Below are 16029 nucleotides of genomic sequence, written 5' to 3' on the forward strand. Positions count from 1 at the left end.
AAAAAATTTCCAATCAATACTACTCAATACTAAATTCTGTACTGTCAGACAGCCGAATCGAATGTCACAACGATAGGTATTCGATTTTATCTGTTGTTCGTTAGTCTTCCGCGCTCTGATTGGTCGCTCCGTCTTAAGTGCGGTCGCAAATAAACTCGACTATAAGAAGGTTCTGATAACAATTTTCAGTTTACAGTCTGAATACATCCAATAATCCAAATAATTTTATAGATTTTTCCTAATGAATAGTCCTCCAGAAAGATAACCCTAGCTCAAACGTTTGTAAAAACTAGCTTTTCTTTGATCTTACTATGTTGCAGTTTAAAACAATACGAACTCTGACGTATGATTTGGGGAATCCATAATTGTTGGCGCCATTTTTGAGATTTTTACGAACCCTAGAATTAATATCTATTTAAGACCTACGGAATCGTCTACTTTTAAATTAGTTGCATCGTGTCCTTTTAAAGGCACAATCGTGATTAGTGATTACGTGACCGACTTTGAGGTGAGAACGGACAGACAAAAACTAGTCGTTACCTTAGGTATCGTGCATACTGGGAACCGAACAAAATCAGTGTTGCCCAACGTGGGGCCCACGCTCTACAGGGGGATAATTTGAATGTTAAGGGTCTATTAAAAAGATATATTAACATTATTTGGAATTTTAATTATAATTATATGTTTTGGAAAATTTACTTTGTCTTTCGTTAAGAATTTCCTAGTTATTTCTTTCTCAAACCTATCATTTAAGTTTCTTAAGTGAAAATTTAATTTTTCTAATATTTAAAATTATGTATGTGGGGAGCATGACATATAAAAGGTTGGGAACACTGACCTAAACAATCAAAAAGAATATATAAATCGCAGTTTTTCTTGCCTAAAACTTAATAGATTTTCATAAAATTAATATACCTTAAACTATGACAATATAAGAAACATATTGTATCGGATTAAGATCTTTACAATTTTTTTAATAATATCCAATTTTTCGATCCAAAAGTTGTTGCCATTGTTACCTTTATATAGAAGTAAAATCGTTACCATGGTAACGAACTTTAATCGGCGTTTTATAAGTCCTTTCAACTGTGTGATTGTGACATTAAAATGTAACGATGTATCTGCCGTTTTTTTTCGACATTAAAAACTATTATAACACGTGACTCAAAAATATAGTAAACAAAAAAATTTGCAAACATTGCTTGGCTTTATAGCATCAAATGTTAGTACTATAAATATATGTGCTTTAATTGTAAACTTATATGTGAAGGCAACCTTACAGTTAGGTGTGCCCGCTCATCTGTCGACCTTCGTTTCAACTCTAATAGCCTCTTGCTTGATTCCACACGGTTTCTATTGCACATTTTTATATTTACTTCCGCCTGTGATTTTACCATCATAAAATAAAAAATAATAATTCTATTTCGATAACATTCCATTTTAGTTAGTACAACTAAAAGACTTGTATTTAGTACCCACAAATAAATTTAAAATTAACTAACAGCCTACGCGTACAGTCTCCCTTCATCTAGTAACATTATTACAGTTTACATATATTTATTTATTTTAAAAAATCGAAAATGAATTTGTGTTAAATAAAAATTGTTTTAAATAATTACGTAGGTAGGACTTCTTATTTCATAGTGTGTTTTCGATTATTATATTACAGATTTTGTATAATTAAATATAGTAACTCAATAGGTAGTACTTTTGACTTTTTAAAAGTTTTGTTTCTGTTTTTTTAAATGATGCGATCGAACTTATACGTAACTTTTGTACTGAAACTTCTTTACGCGCATGAGGGTAAAACGGAACGTCTCGAAGATGTGCAGCGTTTTTGTCGAAGAAAAGGGAGATTGAGGGAGTTACCTTATAGAATTTTTTTTTAAATTTAAATTTCGTAAAGAGAATTTATCAAATATTAGTATTTTATATTTTTATGCAAAATAATTTATTGAAATCTCAAATGACGAATTGTAAATTAAAATGACATCTGTTTTTATTATCGAAAATTTTTTTTTTTAATTTGGATTAATTTTCGACACTTTTTAGATTTTAATTACAATTATATCTTCCTTTTTTATAGAACAGGGGGCAAACGGGTATGACGCTCATCTGATGTTAAGTGATACCGCCGTCCGTGGACACTCAATGCCAGTTATGAATGACAATTTAAAACAAAAGGAAGATCTAAATTTACATATAAAACCAATTAGGAAGCACTGTTATACAATATACAATTTCTGGCCTTGTCAGGGTCTCCAAATAATTTTCGGTAGTGAAAGCAAAATGCTAGGTTCCCACGGCGATCTCACAGACAAGGACAGCGATGTCCAATTTGTGCTCCCATTTGTCGCCTTTCTCTTCCAATCCTTGCGCTTGCGCAACCACCTCTCGCACTGAAAATGCGTAGGGATAAACCATAAACGCTTTAAATGGTGCACTAGAATATGTACACGGATAATATAGATAAGAATGTATACCTTATCTATATTGCTAAACTGAAACATAGTGGACCATTGTAGGAACTTATGTATCTAAATTTTTCATAGTAGCAAGATTTGTATCATCTAAAAAGTTTGTTAATGCTAGATGCCGTAGATAATAATAATAAAGCATTTTATTTCAAATACTTATTTTTATACATTTATTTTTCTATAATCTTAGTTATTCGTAGATCGTGTGCTCTTTTTTGGCAAAGGCCTCCACCAAACTCCATTTCTGTCTGCCATGTACCACATGCTGTTTCTTTATCTATCCACCTTCTAAATTGTCTTCCTCTATTGCGTTTATTGTACCATGGGCACCACTTGATCCAATTCCACTTAAGTTTATTTATTTTCATTGTGACATCTACCACCGTTTTCTTTATTTTATCTATTCTTCTCTTCCCATACAATGTATATAGTGTAAATTATGTTAGTAAAAAAATATTATAATTAATATACAGCCAAACAATTTACTATATTCCGTGATAATTCTGTGGTAATATTACCAGTATTATTAAATATAAAATTTATTAGATTAATATTCAATAACAAATATTGTTTAACTGGTTTAGTGGAGATTATGTTAAAAGAGATGCTTTCTCATATTAATTGCAAATAAATCAGTGGCGCTACAACTTTTTCAGATCTGGGCCTCAGATCTGTATCTGTAGCATGATCATTTGTCAATATAATAGACAAGTAGGTGATCAGCCTCCTGTGCTTGACACACGTCGACTTTTTGGGTCTCCTAATGCCGGGTTCCTCACGATGTTTTCCGTCATCGTACGTGCGAGATAAATCACATAGACAGAAGTCTATTGGTGCACAGCCGGGGATCGAACCTATTACCTCAGGGATGAGAGTCGGATGCTGAAACCACTAGACCAACACTGCTCTGCTATATATTTTTAATAAAATACTTTTGAATAAATACCGCGAGCTAGGTTGAAACTTCCTGGCCATTAGCAATGGTAACCGTATAGAGTACATTTTGAACCTTATCATCGTGTTGCAATGTGCGCGCAATTTTATATAATATGTAAACAACAGAGTGAAAAAAATAAAATAAAATACCCGTTCTACCTGCCGGGCATGTATTACGTCTGGAATAATTGTATCTACGCCCTAAAGATGTAAATATTTTCTTTAAGTCATATATCATACTCATATCGCGTAATATTTTAATCGCTCTAAATTTATTTGAAAAAAACCTTTCAGCTTAATTAACTATAATAAAAAATAACTTTTAAATCAAAACGACAATTAAAACAGAATATTAACAGACTATATTTTAGTTATTATATTTTAAGGTTAGTTATTGTTTTTATTGTTCTTTTTAATATATAAATTTATGATTACATATGATTAATTGAATATTATACGATGCAAAATAGTTAGTATGGAAAGTAGTGCAAAGCGCAAAACAGACTTAACAATAGTATATACACAAAGAATGTAGGGTGTGGATGTGTATTTATGTGTGTAACTCAAGCCTGTGTGTTAAAATAGGCTTGATTTAGTGACATGAAATGTATGAAAGTGTTTTACTGATATCTTATTGCTTTTTGATTTAAACGGGTTAATTAGACATATGTAGCAGTTATGTATGTATATTATACAATAATATGTTTGTTGCAGGATGATTTCGAGGGCGCAGGGCTCAAATGCGACATGCTGCCCACTATGGAGGTATGTAATTTATATGTAATGACACTATCTTTTTATTTATAAAAGTACAAACGTACTGATATCTCTCTTTTCATCAGAGCGTAAATACAATATGACAGAAAGAGACAAAAGTTTAGTTAAAACAGTGGAACTTATTTTATGAATAAGGTTTAAATTTGAGAAAAAGAAACTTAAATGAAACCTATCATATTTTTATTTTTTCATACACCATAAGTAAAACATATCATGAAAAACTTAAATTCTAATTATTATAAATAATTATAATACATTTTCGAATAAAACCCCTTCACAATCAAATTGGGAAACACTGGTCTAAGGCATACCGGTTTCATCACGATGTTTTCCTTCACCGCTCTAGCGAATTTAAATGCCGGCGATCGAAGCTACGATCTCAGGGATGAGAATCGCACGCTGAAGCCAACACTATCCTCATAGCCAACCCAGTATCTATGTCAACGTAAAATTGTAAACACCGTTAGATTGTAATCTATCTCGCGAGATTATAAACTGTCGAAAGATTGTGAACCTCATCTTACTGCTTACAATTTAACGTATTATTATTCGGTAGATTGTACTACACTAACTTAGTTATCATTCAAACTTCTTTGGTCAATTACAGATTAATTTTACTTCCCAACAATTTCATATAACTACCGAATAATAATACGTTAAATTGTAAGCAGTTCGTTGAGGTTCACAATCTTTCGACAGTTTATAATCTCGCGAGATAGATTACAATCTAACGGTGTTTACAATTTTACGGTGACATCTATACACAATATCATTTATCTACTTCTTATATTTTTTTTTCTTCACCCCGAGTTGACGCAATTGCTTCGAACTTCGAACACTATAATATTCGTGTATCACTAACGAACACGCTCGCTAATTTGACTCGATATGAATCATGAACCATTGGCTTGTCACTTATCTGGTAGCCAATTTGCATTTGGCATATGTATCGGTATGAGGTTAGACGTGCGATTCTAAACCCTGAGATCGTGTGTTTGGTACTGGTAGTTAGAAACTCGGGTAACTTCTATTACCCGACACGTAAGACCAGTGTTTACCCACGCCTCACAGGGGCCAATTTGATTGTTAATGCTATTCGAAAATTTATTGAAGTTATTTTGAATTTGAATTTATCATTAGGTTTTAATAATATACTTTGTTTCGTAAAAAAATCCTAGTGAATTCTTCCTTCTTTTTTTATTATTAAATATGATGGATATGAATGGAGTAGGTAATAAATTGTATAAGTATACGGAGGGAATCTGTCAATGTTATGCTTTTGAAGAGCTCGAAGGTTAAATCAAGTCAAGTCAAATAATTTATTTCCATTAGGCCTATTAAAAAGGTACTTTTGAAAGTCAAAATTATAAGTTAAAAATATGAAAAAAAAGTCGTCATATGGAGGAGAATGGTCAAGAAACACCGTACTTACTCTTTTAAAATAGTATCACATATTTTATTTACATTGATTTGATAATTATATGTCAAGACCATTGTACCTAGAACAAAAATACTACTATACTAAAGTAAAATAGGCGCATGGTGTTATAAAAAAACAATACAGTAGATACCTCAATTATTATATAGATACATGATGTTCACATTTTTACAAATATAATAGATTTTACATTATTCTTATTTTTAATCTGAACTAAACTGATCTGAAGAGATAGAGATTATTTAAATGTCTAATCCAACATCCTAAAGTTTTTTATGCCATGCAAAGTCCGCTGTCAATGGAACAAAAGTAGTGTGCAATAACCACTGAGATACAGAGTATAAAAGTATTATAGCATATACGATTTCTACTTGTAATTGGAAACATCGGATGTTACGAAAGTAGCCGCACCCGCGACCCGCCTCTACTAGTCATGTCCCTTTATATCGATATTGTTCCTTGGGGTTTGGGGCGTATGTAAAAAAAACGAGTGAGGTCGTATAACCTACGTTTCGTTTGATTGTGATTGGTTCAGTGAAAAGACGGGCTGTGATTGGTCACTCTAACGAGAAAGGCGCGTTTCGCATTTAGTTTTACATCCCGTTAATTGTAAAATGGAGCAAAATATTGACGGAATCGTACCCTAGAGACAGAAATCGAATAAGAGGCCGACATCGCAAAAGATGGGAGGACGAACTCAAATTAACAGTAGGCTACAACTGGAAAAGAGTTGCAAAGGATAGAGAACAGTGGAAAGAAGAGGCACACCGAACTCCGAGATATACTGTAGTGAAAATATATTAAAGATCACAGATCACGGAGTTTCGGAATATAAAGGCTATATTAATATTATAAAGTAATCTTGTAAAATACCTATTTATATATTCAGCATACTGTGACTATCTTGATATAGTATAACTAGTACTTTAAAGAGGAAGGTTTTAGGAAATGAACTTCCGTCGCTGCAGGCTGCGCGGGTTATAGGCTCGACTAGGTCAGTTAAAAATCTGACCCTAGTTTACTGGTACATATTAATTTCATTTTACTTAGGATCCTTTAAGCAAAGAGCGTAACAATTCTAAAAAAACAGCCGGCAACGCACTCGCGAGCCCTCTGGCATTGTCCATGCGCGGTATCACTTAACATCAAGTGAGCCTCCTGCCCGTTAGCTCCCTGTTCTATAAACACATAATAAAGATAAAACCTAGATAGTATTAATTTTATTCAACATTAAGAATTTAATAGTAATAGGATAATATATAGTAGAGTTTCGTTGGGTTACACCATAGACAATTCAGCTACATGACACTACTCAGCTATCACAGTTCACCTTCGTGTCTTTGTGTACAGCAATAATTACGCTTTTAATAGATATCAGATGATACCGGGCTTTAAAATAATAATTATGAAAGTTTAAAGAACAGACAAAGAAATACAAACAATAGCGGCTATTTTACCATTTTAATAAGTTAATCTGTAATAGCTTTAATACTGTCATTCAATGATTCGAATTTTTTATCGACTTAGCACACGACTATCCGCAAGTAGCGTGTATAGGACCGGCGGAGTGTGAAAATATGTTCTTTCACGCATACAAAACATCGCGGACATAGCATGTAGCTGGTGCTGTGACCCACCTATGCAGTATTACTATAATAAAAAACGACGAGTGCACTCCGGGAGTGCCGGTAGAAGTGAAAACTTGAATATTAACATTGTGCATTTTTGATATTTTGGAATGGGAATAATTTTGCACGAATTGTTTTAATAATCAGTATAAAAGTACTATAATTTATGTGGTAAATACAATATTTATTTATTGCGCAACAATATTTATTTATCGTACACAAACATGACAATTTATATTACTTTAAATACTCCCCGCCAGCTGTCTTACGAATTTTAAAATAATAAAGCTTTAGACGTTTCACAAAATTAAACCTAGAGATATTGACTTAAGGTCCAATTCCACATGCATAAAGGTATCCGAGGAAAGAGACAAATGAATTAAAACCATAACTATATAACACGAAGGTTCATAATCTATAAAAAAAACATCCGTCTTACGAATTTGTCCTGACGCGAGTTTAACATTTTTTACCCATTTCAAAAAAGTGTACAACGCCGCTAAAGAAGTTTTCACTTCAAAAATCAAATTCTCTTAGTATAGAGGTATACTTAAAAATTTGTAAAGAGTTATAGTTATAGTTAGTTAGAGAATACTAACATTACAATAATTTTTATTATTGTAATGTTAGTATTCGGTGAACCGTAAAATTTTAACGAATTTATGTTCCAACGCATAAATTTCTCTTGTATTATTCTATATGTAAACAATTTATAATTAGACAAATGCAAGATAGTCTTATTACACCGTTTTATATAAAAACATACAACGACGCCAGTTATAATTAGGAAATAATTTACGTGTGACTACTGTCAAGGGCGTGATTCTCTGGCTACAATAATTGTTGTGCTGGGAAATTTACGGGTAATACTTACGAATAGCTTATAAATAAACGAAATCAGTGGCGCTACATCCTCTTTAGGTCTTGGCCTCAGATTTCTAAATCTGTTTCATGATCATTTTTAAATCTAATAGGCAAGTAAATGATCAGCCTCCAGTGCCTGACACACACCGTCAACTTTTATTTTCTGTCTTAGACATGTCGCTTTCCTCACGATGTTTTCCTTCCCCGTTCAAGCAAATGTTAAACGCGCACATAGAAAGAAAGTCCATTGGTGCACAGCCGGGGATCGAACCTACGGCCTCAGGTATGAGAGTCGCACGCTGAAGCCACTAGGTCATCACTGCTCTTATTAATTAGAAGTAAATATTGTGTGAGACAGGCACGTATTTTACGTGGTGGAGGTTTACGTACGTTTCGTAGGAAATATCTAAAAACTGCGCAACGAAACAATATTTGCAAAGACGAGGTAGTATATACCACTATCACGTTGCAGTATTGACAAAACAGCAACATATTACAGAATATAGCAAAATAATTAATCTATGTTGCGAGGCGGTTGTGCTAAGTTAGTAAGCATGGTTATCCACCTCCTCAAAGCTACTAAATATTATTTCTCGATTTGTATAGAACATTTTATGTTCCGTCGTTACTTATGATGAAGTTATTACCTGCATACACTTTTAAAGACAAATATGAAAACGTTAGCCATCGTTAGTATATTTTAACTTTTTTTAACAATAACTAATTAAGCAGCGAGCAGTGTTGACCTAGTTGCTTTATCGTGCGACTCTCATCCCTGAGATCGTAAGTTCTATCCCCGGCTGTGCACCAATAGACTTTCTTTCTATGTGCGCATTTAACATTCGCTCGTACAGCGAAGGCAAACATCGTGAGGAAACCGGCTTGCCTTAGACCCAAAAAGTAGACGGCGTGTGTCAAGCACTAGAGGCTGATCCTACTTGCCTATTAGATTGCCAAATGATCATAAAACGGATACAGAAATCTGAAGCTCAGACCTAAATGGGTTGTAGCGCCACTTTTTATTTATATTTATTTAGTAACTTATAAAGAGATTAGTTTACAAGTTAAATTTTGTTTAAAAATTTATACGGTTTTGCAAGAAACGGCTTTCTGTGATCTCTTTTGTACTAATATTAAAGAATTAGTTCCTAAGTAATTGTATATGTATAAGCTTCACTTCTGTTTTGTATTTTTTATTGTTACATATGTAAATAAATAAATAAATTTTAAAACATCGCTACCACTGGAAGCCATACTCGTTACGTTCACAAGGCGTGGTCTGTGATCACGAAACTTACGCAAGGCTCATCTTCAATGCCTGGGAGTGGAACCACTCACGAGTTTTTGTTTACTTGTACTAGGTCGGTTCGATTCACTTTATTTTAACAGTTATTTCTAGATTATATTGGGCCTAAATACTAGTATTCTGCGACGATGTTCTTATGTACATTAGTTCAGGTCAAAGGCAATGCTTTGAATTGCGTGGTGTATGTTGTGGGTGGTTTTTTTCTCTTATTTGTCACAGATTACATATTATACAATAGTCATCAACGCTTGCTTGTCATTTATGGGGACATATATAGGTACATGGGGTGAATTAAAATTACTATAGTGCACCTATGGACTTTCTTTCTATATGCGCATTTAACATTTGTTCGAACGGTGAAGGAAAACATCGTGAGGAAACCGACATGTCTTAGACCCAAAAATTCGACGGCGTGTATCAGGCACAGGAGGCTGATCACCTACTTGCCAATTAGATTTAAATCATGAAACAGATTCAGAAATCTGAGGCCAAGACCTAAAGAGGTTGTAGCGCCACTGATTTATTTTTATTATTATAGAAATCAATTTATCAAATGCAGACATATTTATATAATCGCAATAATATACCATTGACGAAATAAATAAGTATTGTAAAAATTTTGCCCATTTTTTAAAAATAAAACATTTTAATAATAAATTAAACAATTAGGTACGAAATACAGTGCAGTCCAACTCTGGAGAATATATTTATATATTATTGTATGTTAATCATTGTTTATATATAAATAATCGTAGTTGAGGCGCGGTTTCAAGTGTTCAGATGTCAAGCCCTGAAAAACTGTTACTCTCTCTTAACATTACATAATACTTTACCTTAAATAAATCATGGTGCGCTGGATGATATTCATAATATTGTTTTTTATGGTTGCAGGCGTGTACTCCACCCATACAGCTGGAGCCTGTTGATCTCAGTCTAAAACGGGCCACGACGCCGCGTCGCCGAACTAGACCATGTAAGTTATATTTTATTCTTTATATATAATAATAATAATAAAAGCCTTTATAGCTGTAATTACTTATACTGTAGTACATAAAAATATGAAGTACTATTAAATGAACACTAAAAAAATAAACATTAATAATTGGCAAGCCGGTTAATTTCTGTTATACCTACAGTTTGTCCTTGGATATAGGCCTACTCTAAGAGCTTCCACTCTTCTCTGTTTCTAGCTTTAGGTTGCCACATAGGACGCGCTTACGCTACGTCACCGATCTTGTCAGAGAGATGTGAATACAGTATGCGTTCTGTCCCGCTCTATCGCGTATTGGCCGCACCTATATTACGTCATCGTGTGTTAGGTTTTTTTCGTTACGGAATTTCTTGATTCGGTCGCCGCGCTGTAAGCCCACTATAAAAGCTATGCAATAGCTTCAAAACAAATGATCACGGAACAGAAATAGAAACCTGAGACCCAGGCCTAAAAGTTCAGCGCCTCTGGTGTTAATGTAACATCATTGTTCATTGATATCCACTTTTATAAAATAAATATATGTATATAATATAATTTTTGAAATGAATGTAATCATCACCGTATGCCGCGCAAACAAGTTCTTTGCCTATACATCACAGGGCGGGTTAGTTAGTAATAAATAATGTAAAAGCAAACAAAAACCTCGACCTTACGATACCGGAATATAACGACCTAGACATTTTATAGCTAGCCCGGATTTACTGCATCCGTTATATTGTGAAATCCAAATTTCTTTGGACCTACGATCATTAAGATGACTTAAGATGTTACAAGCCTAAAGAAAACAACACAACTTGAAGTGTTTACTTATACTTCACAGATTAATATTTTATCGTAAGAGTATAGATAATATTGCCCGTATACAATATCCAATATATGATATACATGTTAACGTAAAATTGTAAACACCGTTAGATTGTAATCTATCTCGCGAGATTATAAACTGTCGAAAGATTGTGAACCTCAACGAACTGCTTACAATTTAACGTATTATTATTCGGTAGTTATATGACATTGTTGGGAAGTAAAATTAATCTGTAATTGACCAAAGAAGTTTGAATGATAACTAAGTTAGTGTAGTACAATCTACCGAATAATAATACGTTAAAATGTAAGCAGTTCGTTGAGGTTCACAATCTTTCGACAGTTTATAATCTCGCGAGATAGATTACAATCTAACGGCGTTTATAATTTTACGGTGACATACATAATACAATATCCGAATTCGCTTCCATAACAAAAAAAAAGTAAATTGTACTCAAAATATTAAGATTTATCTAAACAATGAAAACTTTTTACAAAATAGTTTTTACTTTTAATGCACAGATTACTATTTTATGTAGAGTATAGATAATATTGTATACAGGTGTCCGAATTCGCCGTTATTCGTGCAAAATGTAGTTCAAAACCGTTTATAGGCATTTACATATTTAATAGATACGACATTGCGTAACTATCGCTTTAATTAAACCAAAGAGGATCTAGTGAAAGGGCTATTCGTGTAGGGTTGTCATGCAAACATATTTTAACATTTAAAAATGTGTGTTAGAGTAAAAATGTACAACAGTAGAAAATCTTTGTCGTCAACAACAAGGCCATTTTTGGTTTAATTGGATATTTAAAGACTATATTTAGTAATCAATCCATGAAAAAACTCTACCTAAAATACGTAGTAATTAATCCATGAATAAACTCTACTCTAACGTACACAATAATATTTGATTGATGCATTGCGATAGAAAAATAAATTTAATAAAATAAACATTTTTAATTATAATATCGAATGTTGAAAAACTATAAGTGCCAACCCTAAAAAGCATGCTGCTGATAGATTTACGGATAGAGCATTTATGGAAATGGCCGGTTTCCCAATTTGTATTGTCTCGCTTTGTGATGTCGCGATAGTGCGTATAGGAGTATTCTCACGATGTTGTTACAAGGATTTAGCTCGGTATTTTAGGATACCTTTCTCTTCTCATATTAACAAAGTAAACATCCTTGACTAGATTGAATATTGATGATCCTTCATTTTCAATATCTTCTGAATGCCCCAACAGAATTTACTATTTATTTTTTATGTATTTAGACTTCGATGCAAGAAATACAGTACAATTCAAATAATTAAAAAAAGGAGGCAATTGGCGGCCTTATCGCTTCCGAGCGATCTCTTTCAGGTAACCACTGTAAGGCTAAATAAATAAATTATATCTTAAATGATATCTTACTACATACATAATTAATAATTATGATAGTCTTTAGTAAATATCCTATCAATATCAAAAATGTGAGAGCTACGTTCAATATTTAATATTACGTGTTCCTAGATTTCACAGACAAATTGAGATCTATATGAGTGCCATGTTCTGTCCACTCAGGGTGTATAAAAATAAAAATTACTTTTGTTTCAGACAAGTTCTTTTTTCTATACAATGTTCAAACAAAATAACGTACAAAAACAAACTTATGTGCGTTTATCGATTCCGACAAAGGCTTTCTTCAGGCCCTTCCATTCTACCCTCATTCTCCCCTTATTCTCCCCATTCTTGACCGTACCTTGCCTGCAACCAGTTTTATTTCAGCTTCCCTTATCGAAGTGTAATTCAAGTTCAATGTTTGTTTCGGAATATAAATGTGCTTAAAAAATTAATAGCTAGTTCTGAAGAGGTCAGAAGTGGCTGGAGTGGCCAATATTTCTTTCGATATGGCTAGACACGTTGCCGTTTAACTGTTAAGAACCATTAGAATCACAGCTTTCTGTGTGTGTTTCGCTCGTTAGGCTTTCCCTGTCCTGTGCCGTCTCTAAATCAGCAGTCGGCCGGATGGTAGGTCTTTCGATTTGTCCTCAGCCAATTAAGTCATGTATCCGCCTACATTGGGTGTCCAGTTGATAGTTTAACAGATTTTCCGCTTTTCCAGTAACATAGATTGTTCTTAAATAAGATTTACTGTTGCACTTGACTGTACGCCTGTTAACAAGGCATCCTAAGGGTTTATATCTCTAAACAAAGAATATGTACTATATGTTGTTTGTGGTAACAATGTAATACAGTGATATGTAATTGTTTTTTGAGATTTTAAGCACTTGAGCTAATTAAATTCTAATTAAATATTATTAGAGATTTTTTTAACTAAACTATTATTTATTATTCTTACAAAAAAATACAGAATCGATGTCAAAAATTCTTTGACCCTATTATGAGCGAGCACAATTTAATTTCCAAAATTTATTTATTTATTTTGTAATCCTACATCTAACATATATATAAGAAAAAGCAAGTACACTGTATAGTAAAGATATAGCCAAAGATGGAAAAACAATAAAACTTATTAAATATTTAAATACATAAATAAATAAAAATATATATTAATCAATACGAGATTACGCATCAGTGAATACAGTACCCAACTCTGTCCGATCGTTGATTTATATGCTCTTGCGCAAGAGCCTAAACCTCGTTAAGTGAACACGGTAGAAAGCTCTAGTTAACACGACGGGAATCGAATCTACTTCCGTATAACTACATCAATGGAGTTGGAACTCAGATAGTGTGGAATAAGTCTTTTAGGATCTCCGCCAATAAGTTATGGAATACGGTCCCCGATTCCTTATGATTGGCTACCTTTTAAAAGCCTTCTACTTAGACTTTTAATATCCTTTCCATATGTTTGATCGTGACTTTTCTTGTAATTCGAGATTAATTTATATGTATTCTAGTAGGTACCTAGATTCATGACTTTTAATATTAGTTTTTATTTTTGAAGTGAAACTTTATCGGGGTTGGAAAAAAAATTTAGTGTAACATTTTTCGGTTACGCGTCACATGTTTCGGTTACGCGTCACATTTGACCGTTACGCGCGTCTTTTTCTCGTCCCTACCACGGTTGATTCGAAGAGATTCTAAACCATTAATAACAAAAATTTATAATAACTATAACAATGATACTAAAAATTATATTACAATTTATGAAATTCTGTAATAATCTTAGTGGTAATAAGGTAAAATGAAATACATAATTGAATTATTTGTATTCAAGTCTGTGATATTAAAAGCCTTTTGTTAAACTTTATCTAATTTAACTTTATTTAACCAATTTCTGTAAAGTTAGTTGCATATAGATAATTTTTCGAAAAATAAGGTCATAAAGAAGTTTCACTTCTAACGTGTGTATACTAAAAATGTACACGCACATTTTTTTTATATTTTTTTTGCACTTGCACTTTGTCCTTGTATTTATTGTTTTCTAATTCCTTATTCTAGTTGCCTGGTTGCTTGCGATAAGGCCGCGATAATTTATGTTATCTGAATGTATATGTACCAAATATTTATTGCAACAAAGTGTTCATCCATAAAAGGGTTTTCGTAAAGATATATAGCGGTGTTGGCCTAGTGGCTTCAGCGTGCAACTCTCATCGCTATGGTAGGTTCGATCCCTGGCACCAATGGACTTTCTTTCTATATGCGCATTTAACATTCGCTCAAACGGTGAAGAAAAACGCGAGGCTTGTCTTAGACCCAAAAAGTCGACGGCGTGTATAAGGCACAGGAGGCTGATCACCTACTTGCCTATTAGATTTACAAATGATCATGAATCAGATATTGAAATCTGAGGTTACCTTAAAAGGTTGTAGCGCCATTAATTTTTATTTTATTTTTTTTCAAAAATTTTTACACCTCATTGTCTTAAAAAAAAGTTTAACACAATACGTGAGTGTAAAACCAATAGTTATTTAAGATACAGCCTTAAAAGCTCATTAAAATTTAAAAGTGTTATACTAATAGGTTTTACGCATTTAAATAAAAATATAAAATATATCGAAAAAACGAATTAATTGTTTAAAACAAACGAATATAATTTGATTGCAAATTAATGGGTGATTATGATTTTTAATAGTGTTTAAAGTGTGAAGAAGGGAATCTTGATCACGGTCAAGACGACCGTTTTGAATTGAGGCAACGGTCGCACGTTACAAACTTATAGCGATTCTTATATATTCACATTTTTTTCATATGTCCTTTTTTTGTTCCTTTCACTGTTTACATATAATAGATTTGTGTTGTTCCATTAGTTTTGTCTAAGTAATTTTGTGTTTTGTAGTTTTGCACTTCATGCGCTCCTATTATCTATCTTTATACCTTATCTATTTCTTTCTCTCAGTGGTTGCCTGGAAGCAATCGCTCGAAAGCGATGATTATTTTAATTGTATTACTGCAACGAAATGTAAATAAATAAATTTTTTACCTACAAATAATAGTTCAGCTTAGTTCCTTACTAAAATCGAATGATGTAATAAAAATACAGAAGTCTTTGACCTCAGTTCTTCCAGGTAACTAATATCATATATTTCATTTAACGATATATCGGTTTGTCAAAGGGCAAACGAAGGTAAGGTTCTGTCACGAGGTCATGGTGCGAATTTTCATAATTGAATTGTTGTCGTTGAAACCTAAACTGGCTGGTTAATTCGATGTCATAGTATGAATAAGCAGCTCAGTTGTAGGTTGTCAATAGGCTCGTATAATATATGATATATTAAAGAAATAGTAATAAAAATAATTAATAAATTGATAAATAGAAAAAGTTTGGTTTATGTGGCATTGTACCTTTAATGC

At 32.8% G+C, this 16029-nt stretch overlaps 1 protein-coding gene across 2 annotated transcripts in view; it reads left to right on the plus strand.

Annotated features, from left to right (window-relative positions):
• LOC125055382 (Krueppel-like factor 3) overlaps window positions 1–16029 on the plus strand; it is a 31011-nt gene that overhangs the window by 2572 nt on the left and 12410 nt on the right. For both annotated transcript variants that reach the window (XR_007117874.1, XM_047657825.1), the window contains exons 5-6: window positions 4128–4178; window positions 10318–10399. Coding sequence is in view for 1 of the 2 variants with exons in the window: in XM_047657825.1 (XP_047513781.1) it covers window positions 4128–4178; window positions 10318–10399 (133 nt within the window). In the remaining variant the exon portion in view is untranslated. The remainder of the gene's footprint in view (window positions 1–4127; window positions 4179–10317; window positions 10400–16029) is intronic.

This window comes from Pieris napi, chromosome 13, assembly GCF_905475465.1.
Source record: "Pieris napi chromosome 13, ilPieNapi1.2, whole genome shotgun sequence".
In the NCBI taxonomy this organism is placed as follows: Eukaryota; Metazoa; Arthropoda; class Insecta; order Lepidoptera; family Pieridae; genus Pieris; species Pieris napi.